Genomic DNA, 22,692 nt, shown 5'->3' with positions numbered 1-22,692 from the left:
GTAATCTTTGGGATTACTTCTGCACGATTACTATTCCATCCCTTGAAATATTCAGCAAGAAGGGGTTAAAGAAATGTACACATATAGATCCACTGTAAATCCCTGGAGCCTGTGTTACCCGGGCTGGACACGCAGGACACCACATAAGGACTGAGCTATGGCCCCGCTCATTGTGCACTGAACAGCCAGCACCTAAGCTCTGGAAAATAAAGCCTGACCAGGGTGATTGATGATAGTGTTCACCAGTGTCCCCACAGCCTGCTAACCCCACTCCAGGTGTGACTCGGCACATCGGCAACTCCTGCTTCGCTGCAGCTTCCACGCCACCGGCACCCCTGCCTCACAGACCTCCCCACCAGCTGTTCACCAGGCTTCCTGCGCCCCGTCCTCCCCCGGCGCTGCCGGGTCTGCAGGAGCGGGCACCGCGGGGCCCGGGCTGCCCTCAGCCCCCGAGGCCGCTCCCTGTGCCCGCGGCGGAGGCAAGGCCGCCCTGTACGGCCCGGCAGCGAGGGCCCGGCAGCGGCGGGACGGTGCTCCCGGAGCCGCCCCCTCAGCCCCTCAGCCGGCGGCGCGGGGAGAGCCGCGGCCCGCAGGGTTCGGCCGCGCAGGGGCAGCGACCGCGCTCAGGGAAGACAATTCCCAGCCCATCCCACACCCACAGCCCCAGCCCCGCGGCCACCGCCGGGACTGGCGCCTCGGCCCCACACAGCTCCTGCCTTCACCCACGGGCAGGGCACCGGGCACGGCACCGGGCACGGGGCATGGCTCTGTCAGTGTGCAAAGCACTGCGGCAACCTACTTACAGAACCATTGTCTCTCATCAATACACACTGCACATTTAACTGTTGCCTTTAGCACGGCAGGCACTCCCAAACTTAGCTCTCCGGGAGAGCACCTCTGAACCCTATCTGCGTCGTATTTCAGTTCACATTTTTACAACCATCGTGCTTTTCAGTGTTTCCTACGGTCTCTCGTTCCTCCCCCTCAGGCCGAGAGATCGGAGACCACAGCAGCACGCAGAAAGGCCGGCTCCTCATGGGCTGCTTGGGCTCCCTCTCTGCAAGGGGAGCAACAATCAATCCTCTTCTGCTACAGACAGGCAGAACAAAAGCCCAAAAGCCCAAATTTTGCCTCCCTCTATTACCAAACCAGGAAAGGAGTAGCACAGGTGGTTCCTGTGCAGGTCCACTCTCTCCTCTAGGGTTTACCACCTCTTTCAGGTATCACTTGTCACAGCTCAGCCCTGGGCGAGGCAGCTACAACACTCCAAACACACGAATTACTTGGAAACCATCCTCATGGGATGCACAGAGATGTGGAACAAGAGCACAGGGCACAGGAATACCATGAGGCTTTATTGCCTGATGTTAAACAGTCTGTTAACCTTTATTTCAAAGAACTTAAGTACTTCATTCACACTTTGCCAAAAAGGCAGACTCTGCAGAAGGAAAAAGCTTAATAAGCAATTTTAAGGTGCTCTTCCAAAAATAACTTCAACCGCCACACTATTTTTTAAGAACTGCTGAATTCTGATTAAAAAAAAAAAAAAAATCAAAACCCAAAAAACAACAATAACAAAACTCTTCATCCAAGTCAGGCAGCTAGGTATGAACATCTTAGAATTCAAGGCAAAAATTAAAAAGGGTGCTAGTTCCAACAATAATTTCTGAAGTATTTACTCTCCTTCCCATCCACTGTACCTCCTTGCCATAAAGAGAAGGTAGTTACAGTAGCCACATAATTACACAATAATTTCAGGAGCATACAGACTAAAAATTCAGTACAAGAATGGATACTTCCTTTCATACCACTAATTTGTTTCCCAGTCCATTAGCAAGCCATGTTAAAAAAAACCCAAAACCAAAACACAAAAACCAAACAAAAAATCAACAAACCAACCAACCAACCAACCAACCAAACCAATACACAAAAACTCAAAAAACCCAAAACCCAGAACAACTGATGACCGCCTCCCCCCACCCCTAACCAAAAGCCCCAGGGCTTTAACTTACAAATTATATTAATGCCAAAGAAACTAATCACATAGTTGTTGGTTGTCCTGAACAGCTTTTTTCAACCCTTGCAGAAGAGAACTATGGAAAATAAGTGCCAAACCACTATTCTGCTCCCACAAATGATACAGCTCCTTCCTTCCACCCCTGCCAATGTCAATTCTTACTTTTTACCCAATCACTCCTTCCAAAACCTCATATAGCAACTGCTAAGCATCACTTAACCACTGTGCAGGAGACTGTGCTCTAGGAGATAAGCAATGAATCCTGTTTTACTTTCCACTTTTCTAATGTATTGACAAAACATTTATTTCAAAAGACTTATGATTTGATACTCTCTCCCCCTAGGTTCACAATTCTTATCAGATCTGGACACAGTATATTTATTTTAGCTGCTTTTTTTGCCAAAGCCAAGGTGACTTAGATACTGAAATTTATGTAATATTCATTCAATTTATGTATCATTATGATGCATCAGTATCTAACCAGACTTCTCTCAAATCAAGGCATTTAACTGAATCTATTTGTGAACAAAAAACACTGAACGTTTTTGGAGTAACAGACAAAAATAAGTTGTTATTTACAAGTAATATATATAATAAAACTACTACCATTATATGCCTTTTATACACTGTAACTGCAGTCAATTTTTGCATTGTTTAAAAAAAATTTCCTTAAACAGAAATTGTTCAGAATTATGTTTGTCCATACATGTGTATGTTATGAGAAATACAACAGCTTTTCACATTTTTTAAATTATCAGTGTAATTTACATTTTTCCCCCAATATCAAGTGAAGATTTTAAAATGGTTTAAAATGAAACACAAAGACAAGTAGCTATGAGCGCTGAAATACAATTAATTTGGAACATAAGAGTGTTTTAAACTACCAATCTGTGAGAGAAATCCCTAATATTTGGCATGATCATCTTACCACCCACCCCCAAAATGTCAAAGCTAATTGACTTACTTTTAAAGTAACCATGATTATTGCATATTAGATCTTTGGAGAAGCAGAGCTTTAACCAAAAATATTTTTAATGTAGTTGAAATATAGACATACTTAGCTTAGGGAAGAAAGAAAAGTAGAAGACGTAATAAGTAATGTTATCAAATCAATCCAGTTAATTTTTTCTGTCCTTGCTTTGAGTAATCCCCCATACCTCAGATAATCCAGTTGAGTCAATGGATACTCCAGCAAGTACAAGAGCAACAATCCAGTTTTATGTGACCAAGTTTTCATTCTGAGGAAGTTCTTTAAGAATCTTGATCCTTAACATGTATCATTTAAGTGCTGACAGGTAAATTAACACATATTCCAAACTGTTAACAGGGAAAACATTTACCTTTTTTTAAACCAGGATATACAAAAGACAATTTGCATAGTTACAATTCAAGCACAAAGTCACTGTAAATAAGTACAAAAGCATTTATAAATTTACTAAATTTGCTGCTGTTTGTGCCAGTCAAATTAGATAGGTATGAATGTAAACTTGAAGGGATTGAGGAGAACAGTCAGTGTTTTTGCTTAAAAAATACATAGAGAATGCTTTTTAAAGGTTTTAAAAAATATTTTCTGCAGCAGGAACAAACAGTTCAAACCCCAAAGAAAGCCATCCAAAATGCCCACATTCTTCCTATACAGCAGAGAAAGTTTGTTCATAGGTTTCAAACCTACATACAAGACGAGGCACTATTTACGCTATTTTGGAATGTGTCCATACCCTAACATTTCAGTCCAAACCACTCTTTGCTAATAAGTCCCTAGGAAAACCCATCTTCAGAAGGTGGTGCATAAGAAAATCCAACAAATGCATCATCTGCCTCTAGGACACTGGCATTAACAATGTTGTAGTCAGAAGAAACACAAACTGAGTATGGGACCATTTCTTCTGTGAACACTGCATCAAAATTCCCAATATCGTCTGGTCCAACCTAGAGAACAGAAGGATCTGTCAGTTATCAAATTAATACAGTGTTTTAAACTTGTCCTTGTCCTTGAGATTCCAAATTTAACTCTCAAAGCTATCTATTTTGTTGTTATATTCTATTTAACTATATAAATTTAAGGAAGCACATCACTCTGTCTCTGAAAATAGCTATTAAAAAGCTGGGGTTTTTTCATTGAGATTGGAGTTTTGACCAAACCCTATATTCTTAATGATCCAATAAACCTAAAAAAATATGAAAAAAGTCTCTCTTAGGGAGATAAGCTCAGTTGGTTAGAGCATGGTGCTTGGAGCACCAAGTTTATGGGTTCAGTCCCCATATGGGGCATTCATTTAAAAGCTGGACTTGATGATCCTTGTGGGTCCCTTTCAACTAACTCAGAATATACTGTGATGTGTGATCTGAGATGCATACATTACCACCATCACCACTCCCCAGGCACCTACCACATTAGGATTAAATGGTGGTGGAATCTTCTTCTGAAGAAGATCAGTCCAGCTGAGAGATTCAAAGAACGGGTGCTTCTGAATTTCAAGCTGTAGCAAATAATAAAGATTTTAGATATTTCACAACTCCATCCTGTGCATCATAGTAAACATTACTTCATCCTACATGTACATAGGGAAGTTCTTATGTGCACATCCTTATCAGTTTGTTTATTCACAATTTACTTTGCAATAAAAGTTGTAGTCGGTAAAAACAGCAATTAAAATCTGTGAGACTGCCTCTATAAACGGTTTTCCTTATAAAATCATACTTTCTGCTTTTAAGCCCGAAAATCAACAACCCTGAAGTCTACTCCAGAACAAGAATGTCTTCTGTTGACATCTGTTCCTGCCTTAAAGTTTTGTTAGTTTTTGTAAAGCACATCACTGTCCAAGAAGCAGCTGCTTCAACAGCTCTGCAATATACTTACTATTCAAGAAGCAGCAAACAGCTATGCTAAATCCTTGCATTTCACTCAGTTACAAGGTCCACAGACTAACATAAAGACTGCAAACCAAAGACTACAAAGATCCCACCCCTAATGGATGGAGGACATCCTCTAGATCATTCCTCATATCGCACAGTTTTGAAGACGTGTAACCTTCCCACATCAACTTTTTGCGAACAAAGGTTTTGTTGCTACAGTGGGGAAATGTCTGCTGTGATTTTAAGGCTAAAAAAAAAAGCTGCTGTTTGCATGGAACTAGTGTTCCTCTTCACCTGAAGACTGGTTTCCAAATTGTTAGTATTACCACAGGACAGCCTTTTCTTTTGATTATATCCCAGTTTCACTATGAACAGTGAAACCTAGTTCTGTGCACCTTAGTGACTGCTACACCAGCAAGTGTTTTTCCTTTGCTGGCAGGTACAGAAGCAACCAAGCTCAAAATACCCCACAACAATCATTGCTCTCTTATCCCCAGCAACTTCCAGGGACAGACCCCACTGGTGTCTTTACCGAAGAAATAAAAAAGAGGAAAACGGAGACAGATGCAGCAATGCAGTTTCTATCTCCAACTATCAATCCTGTGCTGTGCACATTAATTTGGTGAGTCCCTTTAAGTGAAATAGGGCTTGATAAATTAGGACATTACTTACAAAGTCTTCCTTAGCTCCAAGTCTGCTTTGCCGATCTTTCTCCAGAAGCTCCTCCAGGATAGACCAGGCTGTAAGACTGATTCCTGGGCGCAAAACCAGGGGCTTATGAAGAATATTATCATACATCTCAGCCACATCACGGCAGTAAAAAGGAGGCTGAAAAAAAATACAAGTTCTACATTAACTTGAAGCCACATGCAACATTGTCTCATGTATTAGGTATGATCAGTAAATGATTCTCTTAGACATGTAAGACTGCTAGCAGTGAAGCAGAAATCTCCTTTTTATGCACTGCTAACTTCTAATTCAGTCATCACCACTGCCAGAACTTTACACTTGATAACTTCCCACCACCCGCCTCCTCTACTCCTATTAGTGTTCTCACTAATAAGTAGCCATAGATGCCATCCAGCTTCAAAGCTCCCACTGAACTTTCCTGAAAAGAATCTGAGAATGGCAAAACAAATCCATCTCCCTATTCAAGGTCCTATGGGAAGAGACAGAACTCAAGAGAAGTAGAAGACCAGATTCTTACTGGAGTAATTACATATGACTAGAAGAAGCATAGCAATATTTTTTTATTCTAATGCTGTCAAAAGCTAGGAGCAAACCTGGGATACCTAAGTAAAAGAAAAGTATTTTAACTTTATTTATTGCAATATTTGACAAAATTTTACTTATAAGCTGTTTTGTGTTTTTTTGTGTATTATCACTGTTGATTCAGTTTACTCTCATAGTCCCTCAAAGTGATGACTACTGATTTTGCTGATGTCTCCGATTTTGCTTTTCCATGAACTGTCAGATACCAGGGGGCAATGTAAAATCCAAAAGAGAAAAATAAGTGCTATGTAAGTACAAGACAATCTGTTAATCTCCTTAAATGGAGTATTCCAATATTATGAAAAAGTTAACATCTTTAACAACACTCAAACGTTACTTCAAGTAAAAGGGGAGAGGGGAGGAAAACAACCTTTACATATCAGGTACATACCAGCCCATAAAGCATTTCATAAAGAACTGCACCAAGGCACCACCAGTCTACTGTGTTGTCATAGGGCTGCTTTTTAATGACTTCTGGTGCAAGATACTGAAATGAATAAAAAAAAGTTCTTTAGAGAATTAGACTCTCATGGATAAAACCTATGGTTTAGTCACTTCACAGTAAACACTTTCAAGAAAAGTTGCTTCATAACAATCAAATGTTTCAGCTAAATACTACACCTCACTCATCTTTCACTGTATTCAAAAGTCTTTCCTGTAATTTAAAATATGTTTATCAAGCTACCAAAGTTTCTGTTACCAATCCTCTGTTTGGCGAATCTCTCATATGTGTTCAAGCCTTCTACTTCTATTCTAAGTTTTCCAGTGCAGTTTTCCCAGTAAAAAAACAAACAGAGTTCAATAACTCAGTCCGGAAGTTCAAAGTTTTTTGCATATGCAACAGTTTGATCGAGGCACAGATTAATTCCCTATAAACTTACTAAGAATCAACGGCAGGATATGGTAAGTAGATTCATACTGACAAATCTGTAGCAGCTGTTAGACAAGGTAATGGTTTTGTGTCTACCCAGCAGTTAGGAGACATGGAAGAAAACAGTATTTCAAAAAGGGTGGAAAAACAGAGGAAGGAAGAGATGAGTTAAGGCCATGTGGGTAGCAAGCAGCAGACGCTGCATATTAGTAAGAAGAACAATGAATAGATGCATAGGGAGCTTGTCTTTGGGTTGGTTTCGTCTTTCAAAGAATGCAAACCTCCCAGCAGTACAAAACACAGTATCTGACCTTCCAGCTACACACATTTTAATAGTGATCAACAGTCATTAATTGCTGATAAAAAACCCATGAAAGCTGTCCACATACTTCTGGGGTCCCACAGAACGTTGCAGTGGTATCAGAAGTTGCAATCCCTTCTTTACAAAGTCCAAAGTCTGTCAAGACAACATGACCCTGTTTAAGAAAGAGTGATAAGTTAAAAGAGAACATGCTCAACATGTGAATACACAGAAGTGTCAATTTTGTGTGAGAACACAGAAAACAGAAATAATCTTGCATACTTACTAGTGAATCTAGGAGAATGTTTTCTGGTTTTAAATCCCTATTAAAAAAGAAAAGGTAGTAAACCAAAACAGCAGTCACAAGTGTGTCAGAGGCAAGGGGTTTTATTACTCTAGCTGAAAGCTTGAAGTTTTTATGAAAGTGTTATGTTCAGGTTTCCTGTAAGATGATTTTAATTTGGTAATTTGTCCTATTTTGAATTTCTGCAGGACAAGGATACTTTTCAGAAACTTACCTGTAGACTATATTTATGGAGTGTAAGTAGCCCAGTGCACTGGCTATTTCAGCAGCATAAAATCTGGCTCTGTGCTCAGGAAAGGAACGTTCTCTTTGTAAGTGAAAGAACAGCTGTAAATATGCAAATAGGAAATAAGATCATTACACAGACAAAACAAGTCAGGTCAGTAACATGTAATTTTACAGTGAAGAGTAATTTATTTTGCTGTCCACTTTTTTTTTTTTTTAAAGCACAATGAAATAGAATTGGTTTTTTTGCATGACATAGTCATTACTTTACTCTCTTCCCTGCGTCTCTTTTGTGGCTCAGATGGATAGGTAACTCAAACACATTCCCTTAAAACCAGGACTAGGCAAAAGGAGCTAGAGTAAATCACTAAGCTGTGAATAGAAGTTGGTAAGACTAAATCATGCAAGATTGCCTCCAAGGAGAATATATAACCCAGTGTCAAGTAAGTCATCTTACATTCCTGAAACTGTGTGTATTCAAATATTTGCATAATTATTTATAGAACTGTATTCTGAAATAACCTAGATGTAGATCACTGTGTGAGATGTATATTCCAAGCTCTCCACTACAGAGAATTGTCTAGCTGCAAATAATTTGAGAAGATACAGAAGTCTAGACAAATATTAAATCATAAACATACAGATTCAACTATAATACAGACTTCACTAGTAAAGATTTTAAGAAAAATGAAATTTTCTGGTTTCTGCCTACAAAGTTCAGGAAAAATAAAAAGCCACCCCAGCCACCCTAGCTTTCCATTCAATTTGAAAGATGCTTTGAACTGTATTTTAGTTTGCCTGAAACAATACAAAACTAAGTTCTGACCACAATTCAGGGCAAACCATAATACAGTCTAAGTAAGGTACATTAGACAAGAGAAATGCCCTTCTTGTTCCAACTCTGACACAATATAATAAATTCAGCTGTCAGTTTCCTTTCTTCCCTTTTTGAAATATCAGCATCTCAGTTAATGCACATGCAAGAGGAAGCCAGTGTTCCATGGTGAAAAAGGTAAACATAAGATTAATTTATAATTAAAGTAATTTTATGTAACTGTAAAATACAGTATTTGTATCTGACAAGCATGAATAAATTTGGATTGAAGTTGTCAATAAGAACAGGAACAGGGTCCAAATAGCTACAGAAGTCTGTAGCAACAGCAGATAACAACAGAATTTTCAAAATTGGGAGAATGTGGATCACAGCCCATTGTAAAGAATCACTTCACTCCTCCTACCTAGAATTAGCAGAATAGATGGACTACAATGCAAACAAAATCACCACATACCTCTCCTCCATTAACAAAATCCAGGACAAAGTAAAGCTTTTCTGTTGTTTGGAATGAGTAATGTAGTCCAACCAAAAATGGATGTTTCACATTTTTCAAAAGCACATTACGTTCAGCCATAATATGTTTTTGCTGCAAGAAGTAAGAGATCAATAAGTAAACAGGAATGACTTTGTAATTAAGGGAAAAAACAAGGGAGGTGGATGGAAAAAAGACTATTTCTCTTAACCTCTTTCCTATTGAGAACAATTTTTTTCTGTAACACTTTGACAGCATAGTATTTCCCATCCAGTTTTCGTTTTGCAAGAAGAACCTGTGAAATTCAAAAGAAAAGGAAGAAATTTGATTGTTGCAGTTCACATACTATGGGTAATATTTTATCATTTTGGCCTAACTGGAAGGGGTTCATGCTATTTTTTTCACAATACAGTTTCTTTGCTTTTAATACAGTCAGTCAGCAATGTAGCTGCCAATAGAGTAAGCTTACAGTTCAGTAAAAACTGATCACAACAGTGGTATCATGAAAGATTTAATTGTAACATTTGTTTTCCATGACCTGCTAAATGTCTATCAAGATTAATTTCAGCTTTTTGGGGATAAATTGCAGATAATTGAATGAAAAACAACAACATAAAAAAGAATTTGGAAATGGAGATTTCAAAAGGGATTTTACTTTGCATCTTTGTAAAATATCAATACTTAAGTCACTTCTCAATGTGCTGTTGCTCACACTGTTCCACAGTATCAGAGGTTTCACAAAATAGTCCCTGACAACAAGAGGAAAAGCACAGCTTGTACTCCAGCTGCTGTATAAGCACAGGGGTACCTCCCTTCCTCCCTGGGGGAAACAGAGGATCCCAACTGCCCCTAATGAGAAAGGGAAAATCTCCCTTTTTTGAGTCCCAACAAGTGGCTGAGGCAGCAGGGAAAAAACAGCAGGACCACAAATCATCAGCAATGAGGATCCAACAGAACAGTTTATGGGCCACCCTAGAGCAACACCACTTCTGGAACCTCTGGCCAAGTCACTGTGCATGAGAGACCAGAGAGCATCCTTGCACCACCATAAGACACAGGAATAAAAGCTCACCTTGCCAAAGCTGCCTTTCCCAATAACTTTCAGGAAATCAAAGTCTGTTGGTTTAGCACTGAAAGATATTTAGGAAGGAGACAGGTCATCCGGGTAGAAATGACAAGCCTTATAGCTGTACAGCAGTGTAGTGCAGCACCCTCCTTTTCTTTGTTCCACCCAGCACTGCTTCTGCAGACCTGTCCTCAGACACAACTCCTCTTCATTTTGCAATTCTACTTTCCTCTAGAGAAAGTGTTCAAGTTGCATCCTCTGAGTTTATTTTATTTACTAAGTTTAACCTTTTGATGTAAAGGAGATGTAAGACCATTCTTTCATTCTCCATGGTCTAGTTTTTCATAATTTTTAAGTCTCAATTTCCCCATGATGTCTCCTGGAGCTTATTTCCAGTGGTCCACATGGATTCTAAAGCTTACATGAGGAAAGGAAGGACCAAGTTTTTTATCTGTTCCCTCTTATTTGTTCCATTCTTCCCTCCACCAAATCCTCCCTCGTTTTAAATTTCAGTAAGAGGAGGGAGGTCCTAACACCTGCCTCTTGGTGTTTGCATGAATTTGCTCTCAGTTTTTCCATTTCCCACATCACCACTCCTTTCAGTTTTTCCCAGGATTCCCTTACTCTTTCCTGAATACAATTCTGTCAGCAAAACAATTATCTGTGTTTTCAAATTGCAAAACAAGTTACATCACCATACACCTCTCTATTTATTGCCCCCGAAGGGAAGGACTCTTGTATTTCATTTCTTACTGCAATCTATTAACCACTTCCTCCTGCTAGCCCAGAACAAATCTGTGAGGAAAGCAAAACAAAAATAACAGTCATCTATCAGAGGAGAAAAGCAGATTCACACAGAACTGAGAACAGAAACTCTGCAGAAAACACCAAACAGAGACACAAGTTACCAGTGCAGTAACTGGGTCATAGCACCAAGAGGCAAGCTGCTCCTTTGGCATGCAATAAACCAAACTTGTTTTCAGAAGCTGTGGGGCCACTCCCCAAGTCAGTCTAACTTCACAGGTTTTCAAATTCATTTTAATCCCATTTAATTAAGTTTTAAATTTACATTAAATTGAATTACATTAAATTCAATTTAATTGAAACCTACTGAGGATTTCCAGATGGTCCCAGGTTGATATTCTGTGAGGTAGAGTTTAACTGTTGGGAGAAACAAAGAGGTATACTTGTAATACTTTTTCTTTTCTCTAATCTTTCAACCAATCTTAGTTTCAAAATGCTCTACTGATCTGCTCAATCCATACTTTTACACTTGTTACATTAGAATTTTAAAGAGATCTAACATCTAGATTGGGAACTGAAATACCTGGTCATCATCACCTTGTCACAAATTCTTTCTACACACATCCTGTTCCAAGATGAAGGTAATAAAATATCTGTGTTCATTCAGAGAGGAAAAGATCAGAAATAAAAACTGAAGAGTATTTCAATAAACAGCTTGTTCCTCATTCAGAACTTAACTCTTTCTGTACTTGCATCATGAACATATTTCCTACCTTTTAATCCAAATTCTTCAAGATCTTACTAATACAATAATTTTAAACCCACACTGTTTATCTAAGAGTAATTAATGAAAGACACAGTGCTTTTAAAAACATGGAAGTGAACATTCTTTCAACCCCAAGAAAAACATTACCAACCTTTTCTATCCTGACATTAAAGGTTAAATAACTCAATTCCTGGAATTCCATGAATCCTACTGGTACACACCCAGTCAGAATTTGTAAATTACAGGGAGCAGAGGAAGCCACTGTCATTTAGGTGGTTTTCTCCATTTTGTTTTTGATTTAGGAAAGTGGTCTTTGTACTCTCATTGTGATTCTGGAATTTATCAGAGAAGAATAAACTGCACACAGATACAAGTTACCTGGGGACAGGCTGCCAGGCAGCACAAAGCAGAACTTCAGAAGTGGAAAATGGTCTGACAGCAGCAGTGGATGCCACTACTGACTGAAATGAGCCAGTGGTGCTGGAGGGTTTTGAAAGAGCTACTGTAAAAAAGATTTTTTTTTTTTAGGCTTTTTTTGTTTGTTTGTTTCTTGTTGTTTGGCTTCATCATTTACAGTAACCATAAGGTGAATTTTCCACCAAAAATATGGGGCCCAGGCCATTATGCAGTGGCTCTCTTTTTGGAATTTGTTGTAGGTCGACACATCATTAATTTTCCAGAGATGGTTTATATCATTCCACATTACTTAAAATACCTTTCATAGGAGGTGGAAACTGGTATCTTAAACTAGTGACTTTAAAACGAAACTTTCAGAACACACTAAATCTCCTGTGGATCACACACAAACTGAAACAAATCTTACATCTTTAACAGGGGCTGAATAAGAAAAGAAGTACTAAAATCACATCTTTATGCCAAGTAGTAAGTAACAGAGGACAAGCTTAATATGGCACTTCTGCCTTCCTAGAAATACTCCTTTTTTCAACAGCACTGTTTCTGGAGGCTGCAAACTAATTTTCAGAGAATATATCCAGCTATATAGTGGTTTTCTTGACAAAAGAAACAAAAGAAGACCTCACACAGTGTTATATATGAAATGAAATTAAATCCATCCTTCCTCCTAAGTGAATTTTAGAAAGGTTGCATTTTTTCCCCCTGAGAGAATTCTATTTCTCCCCATCTTTAAAAAAGAACACCACACAAGCAAACAAAAAGACAATTAAACATTCAATCTCCCCGCTCCTTGCCAGATGTTCTTAGCAAGAGCTTTTGAACTGACTGCAAAAACTCTGACAGCTAAGCTATGACTAAAGTGGTGTTTCTTTAACCTGTATAGTAAGGGGGGAATAAGCAAGACAAAGCCAGCAATCACTTTTACTCCTCTCTGCAGTTCACACCTGACAGAAAAATAGCTTACAGCCCACAGTGGAACTGAGTTGTTTAAAAGAACAGGGAGGGGATTTATTGCAAAGTGTACCAGTAGTTTTCAGTAAATAATATAGCTAAGAAGATTGCCCTCAAGTAGCTAAAATTTAGAAGACTGTTCTACTTCTGCTTTATTACCTTCCGACTGCTCCTTTCATCTTCATCCTCAGATGGATCTGACTGGTGTTTTGGGTTATCCATCTGAAGAAATGCTCTGACATCTGGGCTAGAAACACAGTTAACTTCATTAGCACACCAATAATCTGCATGATTTCCAGCCATAAACACAGAGCATAGGACTGAACAGCAGCATACAGAGGAGTTACTCATCACTGAGTTTTACATTTAAGTTCTGGTAATTGAGAACTGTGTACAAGCAATACTTTCTTTTACAGCAACATAATTCAACTGCCAAGTGTATTATACAGCACAAACCTTTTCACTTGCAAAAGCCTGACATGTTAAAGTATTTGTATATGAAGACTTCAGAAGGAAAACCTGCAGAACTGCATTAACAGATAATTATCAGAAGAAAGCATGAGTTCTAACTGGCTAGCAGACACCAAGAAACCAACTTCTTCCCAAAAACCAAAGAGTTTAAACTTTTGTTTTCTAAAATGAACTGAATTGTCCAATACAATAGGGAATGAAATACATCATCTGTATCCCAAGGGAAGACGTGTTCCAAGACATACACAGCATGTTCCTCTCCCCATTCACTTTAAAGCAGAAGATGGTGATCCTGTATTCAGAATTCCTTCTGGCTGGACACTGTCAAAACAGTGCTCAGAAATCCATTCAATCAGCTGCAGGACACAACTGCTTCAGGAATTAGTGACAGGCCTCCCACAGTACCTAAAGAGATGCATTTTATCTTCAGCAGCATTTTCAAGCTCTGTCTTGGTGGGGCTGGGGAAAAGGACTGAGAGAAAGGTGAGGAAGTAAGAGAATTCCAAGAATTTCTTCTTCCAGAAAGAAAGGCTTGTCCAACAGATCAAAAGAATGAACTTACTGAACCACAGCACAGTGCAAGTAAAGAATAATGAAATACAACTGAGGAAAAATTAATTCCTAAAAAGATGGGTATTGTGTATATCCTGTATAAATCACTTCAAGAGATCATTTGAATCTTTCAAGTTCCTTCAGTTCACTAAAAGGCAACCTTCTTATCAAGGAATAAATCTTTCCTGCATTTCAGAGACAAAGCTGTTTGAGAAGGACTCAGGGCAGTCACTGATAGGAAACTCCACTGAGCCATTCAGTACAAGAAGGGCACTAGCTTACTATGGAGCTGCTCTTTTTATCTGTCCCTAGAATATATAAAATAGGGTAATTTTAAGTAAGAAACAAATGTACTCCCTATTTTCAATCCATTCACCCTCCATCTGATCAGTGAGGATCAGAAGTGAGAGATGAGCAGTTTCTGACACTTCTCCAGCTCCTGTGATTTCCTGTCAGCACTACTGAACCTACCTCATATCCCAGGCTATCTGAGGCTCCCAGTTTTCATCACCTACATTCTGTGTTCCTAAGTCCTATTTGAAATATGTTTCAGTTAACTCCAGCCTTTCAGGTTTAAAGCACAGCAACAAGACTGTTCACATAATTTCCCATCATTATTTTAGTTTAATACTGCCCATTTTATATGAGCTCCAAATTCTGATCTATTTCAGCATCTGTCTTGTATCCTGAGGCCAGGAAGACAAAAATCACAGTGGTTTGAACACTGTAGTAATACTGGTGCAACAACGACACAACAATTTAAATTTCAGAACATTTGGATATCATAAAATCAAGAATAAAAAGTTATGGTTAATGCTTTTCACTAGAGAGAAAAACAGAAACAGACCTTTATTACCTTTCAGTATTAATTATTCTGGACAACTGGCTGATTAAATAGACCATGTTGTCATACATCCAAATAGTTACTATAGTAACTTTGTTCATGACTGAATTCACAGCAGGAAAAACATAAAATTATCAATTCACAGGAAAAGGCTGCTGTACAGTTGCAGGGTATCCCACAACTCCACAACAGCCAGAATTGTAGCTGATGTTACAGTGTTCACATTTGCAATTCTAAAAGCACTGCAAAGAACTACTGATTAAAAATAAAAAAAAATTATGTACCATTTTCTTAGGCAAGATTGCAGCATGTTATGCAAAATGCTATACAGATTGATATGACTTTTATCCTATTAACTCACACAGATTAACACAATGTATTAAGAATACATGGAAACTATTCCTAAAATAACCTCACCCATGAAATCAAAAGGGTTGAGAAAATCACTTCAAAAGGGATACTCAGTATGCATTGTACATATGCTACCAGCAAAAGTTGATTTTGTCTGGATTTTTATGATTGATTGAATAAATTTATTTTGTGGATTATCTCTGAAACACACAAAAGAATGTCAAGCTCTGCTTAATACTACTGCTTATGTAACAGTCATTTTGCATTAGTTTTCCTGCAAAAACAATATAATACCACACAAAAATTTTGGATGCATGCAGAAATATGAACAAACCCAAAAGGTCACACAAATTTTGAGGCAAATCGGTAAAATTAATAGCCACCAACAGAAACTTAACATTTAAGACACACTTTATTTAAGTAACAGTGTCCAACTCCTCCCTCTTCTTAGCACATTTTCTTAAAAAGTAAACCACTTTTATCTTTCTTTCAGAAAGCAAGGTTCAAAAAGCCCTAATACAATAAAGCACAGCAACACTTTAAAAGAGGACAATAACACAGTGCAAGGTTTACTTTCCCCAGCATGGACTGCAAGATTCTACAATTCAGGGGTTTCACATTTACTTTTATATTAATCAGATTTTGAAATCAGAGAAAAACTGTGACTGACTTTCTTCTAAGGAACACATTCAGACCCTGCTTCTCACTTACAGAACTGATAACTCATTTCCCCACAGGTTGCAGAGTATTGTCATCCTTGAGTTCTCCAAGTGTTATGCAAATGTTCTCATTCTCATTAAGGAGCTACTTTGGACTATTTAAAAATAACTGCATTATATCTTTAATGCATCCTCTATTATACAGTTTTTCAAACAGGTTTTCTTTGGACATGTTCTGATAGACGGCAATTAAATGCATTAATACTTCAGCGAAGGCCTACATCTGAGGGGGTGAGCAGCCCACTTGCAGGAGCTGTGCAGTGTTTTAGGGAGGCTCCCAGTGCTCACTAGGAACAAATTCCCAGCTCCTATTAAGGACAGCAGTCAGCAAGGGGGGCACATTGTCAGGCCTCTATCCTTTCTGCCCTTTCTATCCCTACCTTTTCTTGGAACACCTGCATTCCACCTGTGGGAGCAAGCTGTCTATCACAGTAAGTTTGAGGAAATGCAGCTTGAAGTTCACCCACTTAATTCCCAATCTGGACTAAGCCAGTGATCTCACCCTGTATTCCACCTGGCAGTGACTGCAGGGGTCTCTCTCTAAGCACTCCAATACACCTTAGGCTTTTCTTGGATTTTTTATTGAGCAAAAAGGTCAGGCTTTGATACAATATTCAAGAAATGTGTCAGACCCAAGGAAAAAAATCCACTGATGGAAAATAAGAACACAATGCTGCATGTTTCAAAGAATAATGTAAATATTACCATCTTGGACACACTGAATCTGACATTTGTGCTTTTCACTTCAGGTGTTCAGGTGCCTTCCCATCCTTGGGAATGAGAACATACTGAATCATCCTTAAGCTTTTAGTGAAACAATTCTCCTAAGCAGGACTTAAAATATATGACAGGCTGACATTGGTTTTAATACTTAAAAGATGCCATGGAAGGTGAATTTCCTAATGGTTCTGTGAGGATACACAACCCACTAAGTCTTCTTTGCACATCACTAACTTTACATAAGTTTTTTGACCTAGTTTCAAATTTAATTAGCACATTAAAGCAAAACTAAGAAAGCAAGGATGGACTATCTGTGAAGACTCAGTCACCACAAATCCCTTGAGCAGCTTCCATCAGATTTTATAAAGAATTCCAAGCACCCAAGATCAAAGATTTGGCATTTCTTCTATAACAACATTCACTGGCACAAGAGAAAAGGTGACAGATTACATAATTATAAATATGATTTGTTGCAATGCAACACTGCAAAAAGTAAAAAGTCACTTCAGAAAAACAATCACTTTGCAGTGATTAAAAGAGAAACAACACAGAAATTACTACAAAATTAAATGCTTTTGCACTGAAATGTGGATTAAAAGCTGTGTACAGCTTTTTCTCCTGCTTAATTCAGTATTTCTTTCAGGGTGGGGTAGAGGAGAATAGTAAAAGATAAACTTTGGTCTCTATTTATTGTTTTTATTGTAGAACTCTGTTTAATAAGCTTATTATTGAACACACTCATCAGCACTAAACACTATCAGGCCTATGTCTTAACCCTGGTTTAAGTCAGTTTAATGGATCAGGCAAGATAAGTGCCATATTAAAGAATATTGGTTCTTCTACAGTCACATTCAAGCATCAAACAATTTTAAAAGCTCACAAAAATTTAGGAAGGCAGGTGGATTTGAGGTTTGATGACTTTTTTTTTTTTAGGCACACTATTTTATGCTGTCCATAACAACAACTAAAAAGTACCATTTTACCTCTGGAGAACAAATATTGTATGTTTTGAAACAAAAATATTTGGTAGTTGGATATATTGAGAGCCAGAAGAGGAAATTGGCTTAAATAAACCAATTTATTTGTTTCCCAATTAAACAAAATAGATTGATTTTCAGTACTTTGTTATATTAAAGTGCTTTTTCTTATTTCCCAAAGAATAGTACCATGAACAAAAACCTCATAGTGTTTGCTCTGGTGGAAAGGTATCCTTCCATAAAGACTTTGTTACTAATTTTTTTTTTTCACTAATCAAAGGAAGGATATTTAAAATGCTCCTATTTTTATTTTTCTAGAAAGGAAAGGAAGCACATATTTCAGGTTGATAGGACATTAAATAGTTCATTTGTTATGAAAAAAGAAAATCTGACTGCATGCTGCAAACTGCTGTGATATTCTGTTAGAGTTACTTTTTTCCTGTGGGAAATAGGCAATTTCACAGGCTGTACAAATAGGCTAATTAAACAAAGCATATTTATTAAAGACATTTCCTCAACACTAAAGCTAAGCATAGAGCTTTATCATGTTACCAGTTCAAGCAACCTAGAAAGCTGCATGGACTTAGCTGAAACTGATGACAGCTTTGGACTGAAAGAAGGTGCCTGTTTGCGCTGCAGTGAGTTCATGCACAAAGCGCTGCTCTCCAGATTTAACTGGAGCTGACTCTGTCCTACACCACCTCCCATTCACCTCTGGCAGTGGTGAACACACTTGCAGCTCCACAACAGCTGGGAAGAGTTTAGGTACAAGCTTATCCTGCTGGGAAGAGTTTAGGTACAAGCTTATCCATCATTTCCTTTGGGCAGCTCAGTTTGGCTGCCCCAAACCACCTCAGGAAGCCAATTAAGGCACTTGGTTACCGTGCTTTAAACATGAACTGCCCTTCACAAGAAAAGGATGCAGGCAGTGACTGCCTGCCAGCAACACAGCAGCAGGTGACAGCAGGGCTCTCAAACAGTACAGCCACTGGCAAAACAAACACCTGCCCAGCACAGAAGCAGTTTACAGTGGAATCTCCACCCCTGGAATTAAGATGAGTTAATTGCCTGCAAATTGATCTGTAGGTTGGTTTTCAGAAAACAAAAACACTTTCATACTCCTCAGTCTGTAGATTTTTCCTGAATGGACGGCCATATATAGTGGTTTTTTTATACTGAAGAGCTCTGAACAGGTAAAATACATTTTCTGGTTAAATACTAATTTGCAATTTTGTATTTAACATATCTTTTCATCTCATGTCTTTTCAACAGCCCTTATAAAACAGAAATGAAACTACTTACTGGTTGCATAGCTCTGGCTGTCTAACTAAATTTTGAATGAATTCATTCAGTCCTGCTCTTCTCTGCTTAATAAAATCTGAAAAAAACAGATTTATTAGAATCATCAGTCAGCTTATTAGAATCATCAGTCAGCTTATTTTCTTACTCAGGTTTTTTAGGATTTAAAACAGCAGTTAAAAGGAGACTGGCCCATGACTAATTTAGAACAGGATTGGTTCTACGTATGAAAACTGCAAGCTTTAAACATTGAACTGAGCTGAGAGAATAAATTTCAGCATCTCTGTAACGCTACTTAAAAATGTTGAAAGCCAGGTGGATTAGAAGTGCCACCCTAAAACAATGTGCAACTGCAGTGAAGGCTGCACGGGTGAGCCCTTCAGCACCTGATTCCACAGAAACAAAAACCCCAAGAAGCCACAGGCAAAACCTGCCATCAGTTACACAAGTCAAGTTTTTACATGAACAGTCCCACCAAGCAGCATATTTCCATAATGTATGGATGGCAGGGGGAAAATTGCACAATTCATCCTGCCAGCAGGCACTCAGATAAAGCCATCGAAGATAACAAAATAAAATACTTTCCTTTAGATTTTGGACATCATCTCCAACATTAAAATGAGATAATCCTCAGAATCCCTTCCCTTGTCTAAAGCTTAAGACATGTAACTATTCTGCAGTAACATGGAAAGACACACAAAGGATTTGGAATAGAAATTGAGTTCTAACATAAAATAAAGCGTAAAATGGAATAATCCTATCTCATTCACTCATATCAATGAAAATTTGTATGGAAAAAAGAATATTTAACTCCAGCACCAACTTTTAAGGCATTTCAAGGACTGTCATATCCAGATTACTGACAATTATTAAAATTTTAAATTAAAATTAAGTTTTAATTAACAGCTGTACTTAAAATATTAAGAAAAATGTCCATATTGTTTCAGAGATATAATCCCTGAACCTTCCTAGGGTATTTAATAATCCCAAATTACTGACATCTAACAGAAAAGTAAATTTGCATACAGATATTATGGGAGTGAACAACATCAGCAGTTTCAGTGTGGCAGATGTACAGCATCATCAGTCACTTTAAGCCTACAGGGCTATCCATGCTGGTGAAGATAAAACACCTGTAACATCTGAAATTTTCAGGTTCTATATTCTGACTGGTTTCTGTTCCATTTTTTCAAGTAAAAACAAGACCAATTTTAAAATAACCTAAGTGCCAATAAAATTGGAGCATTTAAATATCAGTTTAAATGACAGTATTTTTGGCAATTTTGGGTAAAAGGATGTAAAGGTCTCACTCTGCTGCATTTCAATGCAATAGTACAATGCTGCATACCCATGGATGGATTACAGAAGTAAAATACCTTTTCAATATTTGTAAAATATGTAGCCTGTTTCAGGAGCCAGCAGAAACATTACATCAAAGCTTCAATAAATCAGTGTTAAGAAAAAGAATTATTTACATAAGCATCATGGCTCCATCTCCACCCTGCCTCCCAGCAAGAAACATCTTGAGAACTACTGGGTTTCTCATGCTTCAAGGATTTCAGCGTAGTTCATGGAAATTTAAAACAAGTTTGAGGACTTTGTTTTACATATATAATTTTAATTAAGTTTTAGTTGAGGTTTTTTTCCCCTTTTAAACTTCAGTTTCCTAAATTTGGCTCCAAGAAATCCACCTGCATATTTGCCTGTACAGCAAACCAGACTGCATGGCATTCTCTGGTCTTCAGCCAGCTCTGAGAATCCCAAGGTCAGAGAAAAGGAACCAAAACTAAACAAAAAATCCCTGTAGACAAAATACATGTAGAACTTTTGGCAATCGTTTACATCTTTATCAGAAGAGAACATCAGAGCTTGGATACTCGTATTTGATTATTCTAATAAAAAATAAAAGAGCACTTCACATCAGGATCCAGATGATTAACTGCAACTGCCAAAAAACTAGGTTTGTTTGTCAGAACTTTAAAAAACCCAAACATACACATCCTATGAGTTCAACAGTTTTGGATCAATTTGTTCCTCAGCAAAGGAGAAACTGAACAATTGAAACAGGTGGAGATGAACCTACAGTCTGACCACATCGGCAAGCAGGGGAAGGCAGGAGGGGTCCAAAGGGAAAAGCCTGAAGTGAAAATGGCTTGAATGAATTGTACAAACATACAGAGCAATGGCCTGGCCTTCCCATTTGCCTTTTTATTAATTCATCCGTGGTGCCACCCAGGCCACTTCAAGGGAATATTCAAGTGACTTTCATTTGTATTTCACTGTGTACAGAGCAAGTTAAATGGCCACCTATCACTGGTATCTGGAGCACAACACGTTCATATCAGACAAGCTTCCTGTTGTTGTTCCACTTATAGAAGAAGTTCATTTTCACCTGAACTGTACAAGGAAGCACATTTAGATACAGAGAGGTCAAAAGTCCTCAAAGATAAATCCTTGTGTTATTTCATTTTCCAGAGATGGCTGTGAGGCATGTAACACAAAGAAAGTTCAAAATGGACTACGCATAATGCTAAGGAAGAGTTTGAGGTTTGGCTTTTGCTTTTATAGGAGAGAGGTCACATGTGACAGTTCAGAATGAGAATCCTGAATATAGGAGGGCTGGGAGGAGCTGTAGCCTTCACTGCAAGAGAGGCACTGGGCGACCAAGCAATGCCTCGTTCACAATCACAAGGTAAAACACCTACCCACGCTAGTTCCTGCTCTTGACTGAAGCATGACTAAACTTTGCTTTAGTCACTGTTTTGAGGACCGCTGCAAAACTCATCTAAGACAGCTTCTTGTAGGCTGGAATAGATCAATTTTCATATAAAGAAACTGACAAAATGAATAACAAGATGATGACATACCAGGATCAAAATTATCTCCAAATATTCTTTTAGCTGGAATCTTCAGGTTCATGGTGGGAAATTGCTTCTTTAGCTGAAAACAAAACACATAAAATTGGATTGTGCTTAGACATTAAAGTACCTAGAAATAATTGCACTTTGTTTGTTTTCTGATGAACAGGTTGAACACCTGATTATTAGTAATTCTGCTCCGCTGTGCCATTTCCTCAGCTCATACACAAGGGGAAAAAAACATACCCAGAACAATCTGTACTCAGTTTGTTTGCAATAGGCATACCCTTTTAAATTCAAAGGCCATCTCATCTTCATTTTACAGACTACCAGAGCAACAGTGCAAAATTATTTGCCCCAGGTTATAAAACCAAATTTCAATGTTCTTTTTTTGTTTTTCTTCCTTCCTCCATCAATTCTTTATCTCTTTTGGGTTTGTTTTTCTTTTATTTGCTTGCCTGCACAGAGCTCTATACAGGGGATACAGGCATCTGTGTTTTGTCCAAATTACATTCTTTAAGCTTTAGAAATCACAGGTGGTCTATCCCTACATCAAAATTACAAGTAGATGAACAGTCTATTTTAGGATCCTGCACTTGATAATTCAATTAATATTTCACTTGATAAACTGACCAGAAGATCGTACACAACAACAGTGAATTGTATATTAAGAAAACCCCAAACCTGGCACTAATCAAGCCTCAACTACATTTACTTCACCTTCAAGTGCTCCAGAAGAACAATTTTACTCTCATCCTTTTTAAGAGAGTAGTTTTCTAATACAGTAGCTGGCAATTCTTCCCTTAG

General features: G+C 38.2%; 1 protein-coding gene across 4 annotated transcripts in view; it reads right to left on the bottom strand.

The window, feature by feature from the left end:
- Nucleotides 1–2,559: 2,559 nt before the first annotated feature.
- The window catches only part of SGK3 (serum/glucocorticoid regulated kinase family member 3), a 55,365-nt gene continuing 35,232 nt past the window's right edge, over nucleotides 2,560–22,692 (bottom strand). For all 4 annotated transcript variants that reach the window (XM_064706181.1, XM_064706184.1, XM_064706182.1 and 1 more), the window contains 14 exons: nucleotides 21,895–21,967; nucleotides 19,031–19,106; nucleotides 13,254–13,341; nucleotides 11,331–11,380; nucleotides 10,226–10,283; nucleotides 9,365–9,448; nucleotides 9,136–9,267; nucleotides 7,836–7,948; nucleotides 7,604–7,640; nucleotides 7,406–7,492; nucleotides 6,537–6,632; nucleotides 5,546–5,701; nucleotides 4,408–4,497; nucleotides 2,560–3,946 (listed from right to left, as the gene is read on the bottom strand). In XM_064706181.1, the coding sequence (XP_064562251.1) occupies nucleotides 3,776–3,946; nucleotides 4,408–4,497; nucleotides 5,546–5,701; nucleotides 6,537–6,632; nucleotides 7,406–7,492; nucleotides 7,604–7,640; nucleotides 7,836–7,948; nucleotides 9,136–9,267; nucleotides 9,365–9,448; nucleotides 10,226–10,283; nucleotides 11,331–11,380; nucleotides 13,254–13,341; nucleotides 19,031–19,106; nucleotides 21,895–21,967 (1,311 nt within the window). In that variant the 3' untranslated portion in view covers nucleotides 2,560–3,775. The remainder of the gene's footprint in view (nucleotides 3,947–4,407; nucleotides 4,498–5,545; nucleotides 5,702–6,536; nucleotides 6,633–7,405; nucleotides 7,493–7,603; nucleotides 7,641–7,835; nucleotides 7,949–9,135; nucleotides 9,268–9,364; nucleotides 9,449–10,225; nucleotides 10,284–11,330; nucleotides 11,381–13,253; nucleotides 13,342–19,030; nucleotides 19,107–21,894; nucleotides 21,968–22,692) is intronic.

The sequence above is a fragment of the Zonotrichia leucophrys genome, chromosome 2, assembly GCF_028769735.1.
Source record: "Zonotrichia leucophrys gambelii isolate GWCS_2022_RI chromosome 2, RI_Zleu_2.0, whole genome shotgun sequence".
Taxonomy (NCBI): Eukaryota; Metazoa; Chordata; class Aves; order Passeriformes; family Passerellidae; genus Zonotrichia; species Zonotrichia leucophrys.
This window is presented reverse-complemented; position numbering and strand designations above follow the sequence as displayed.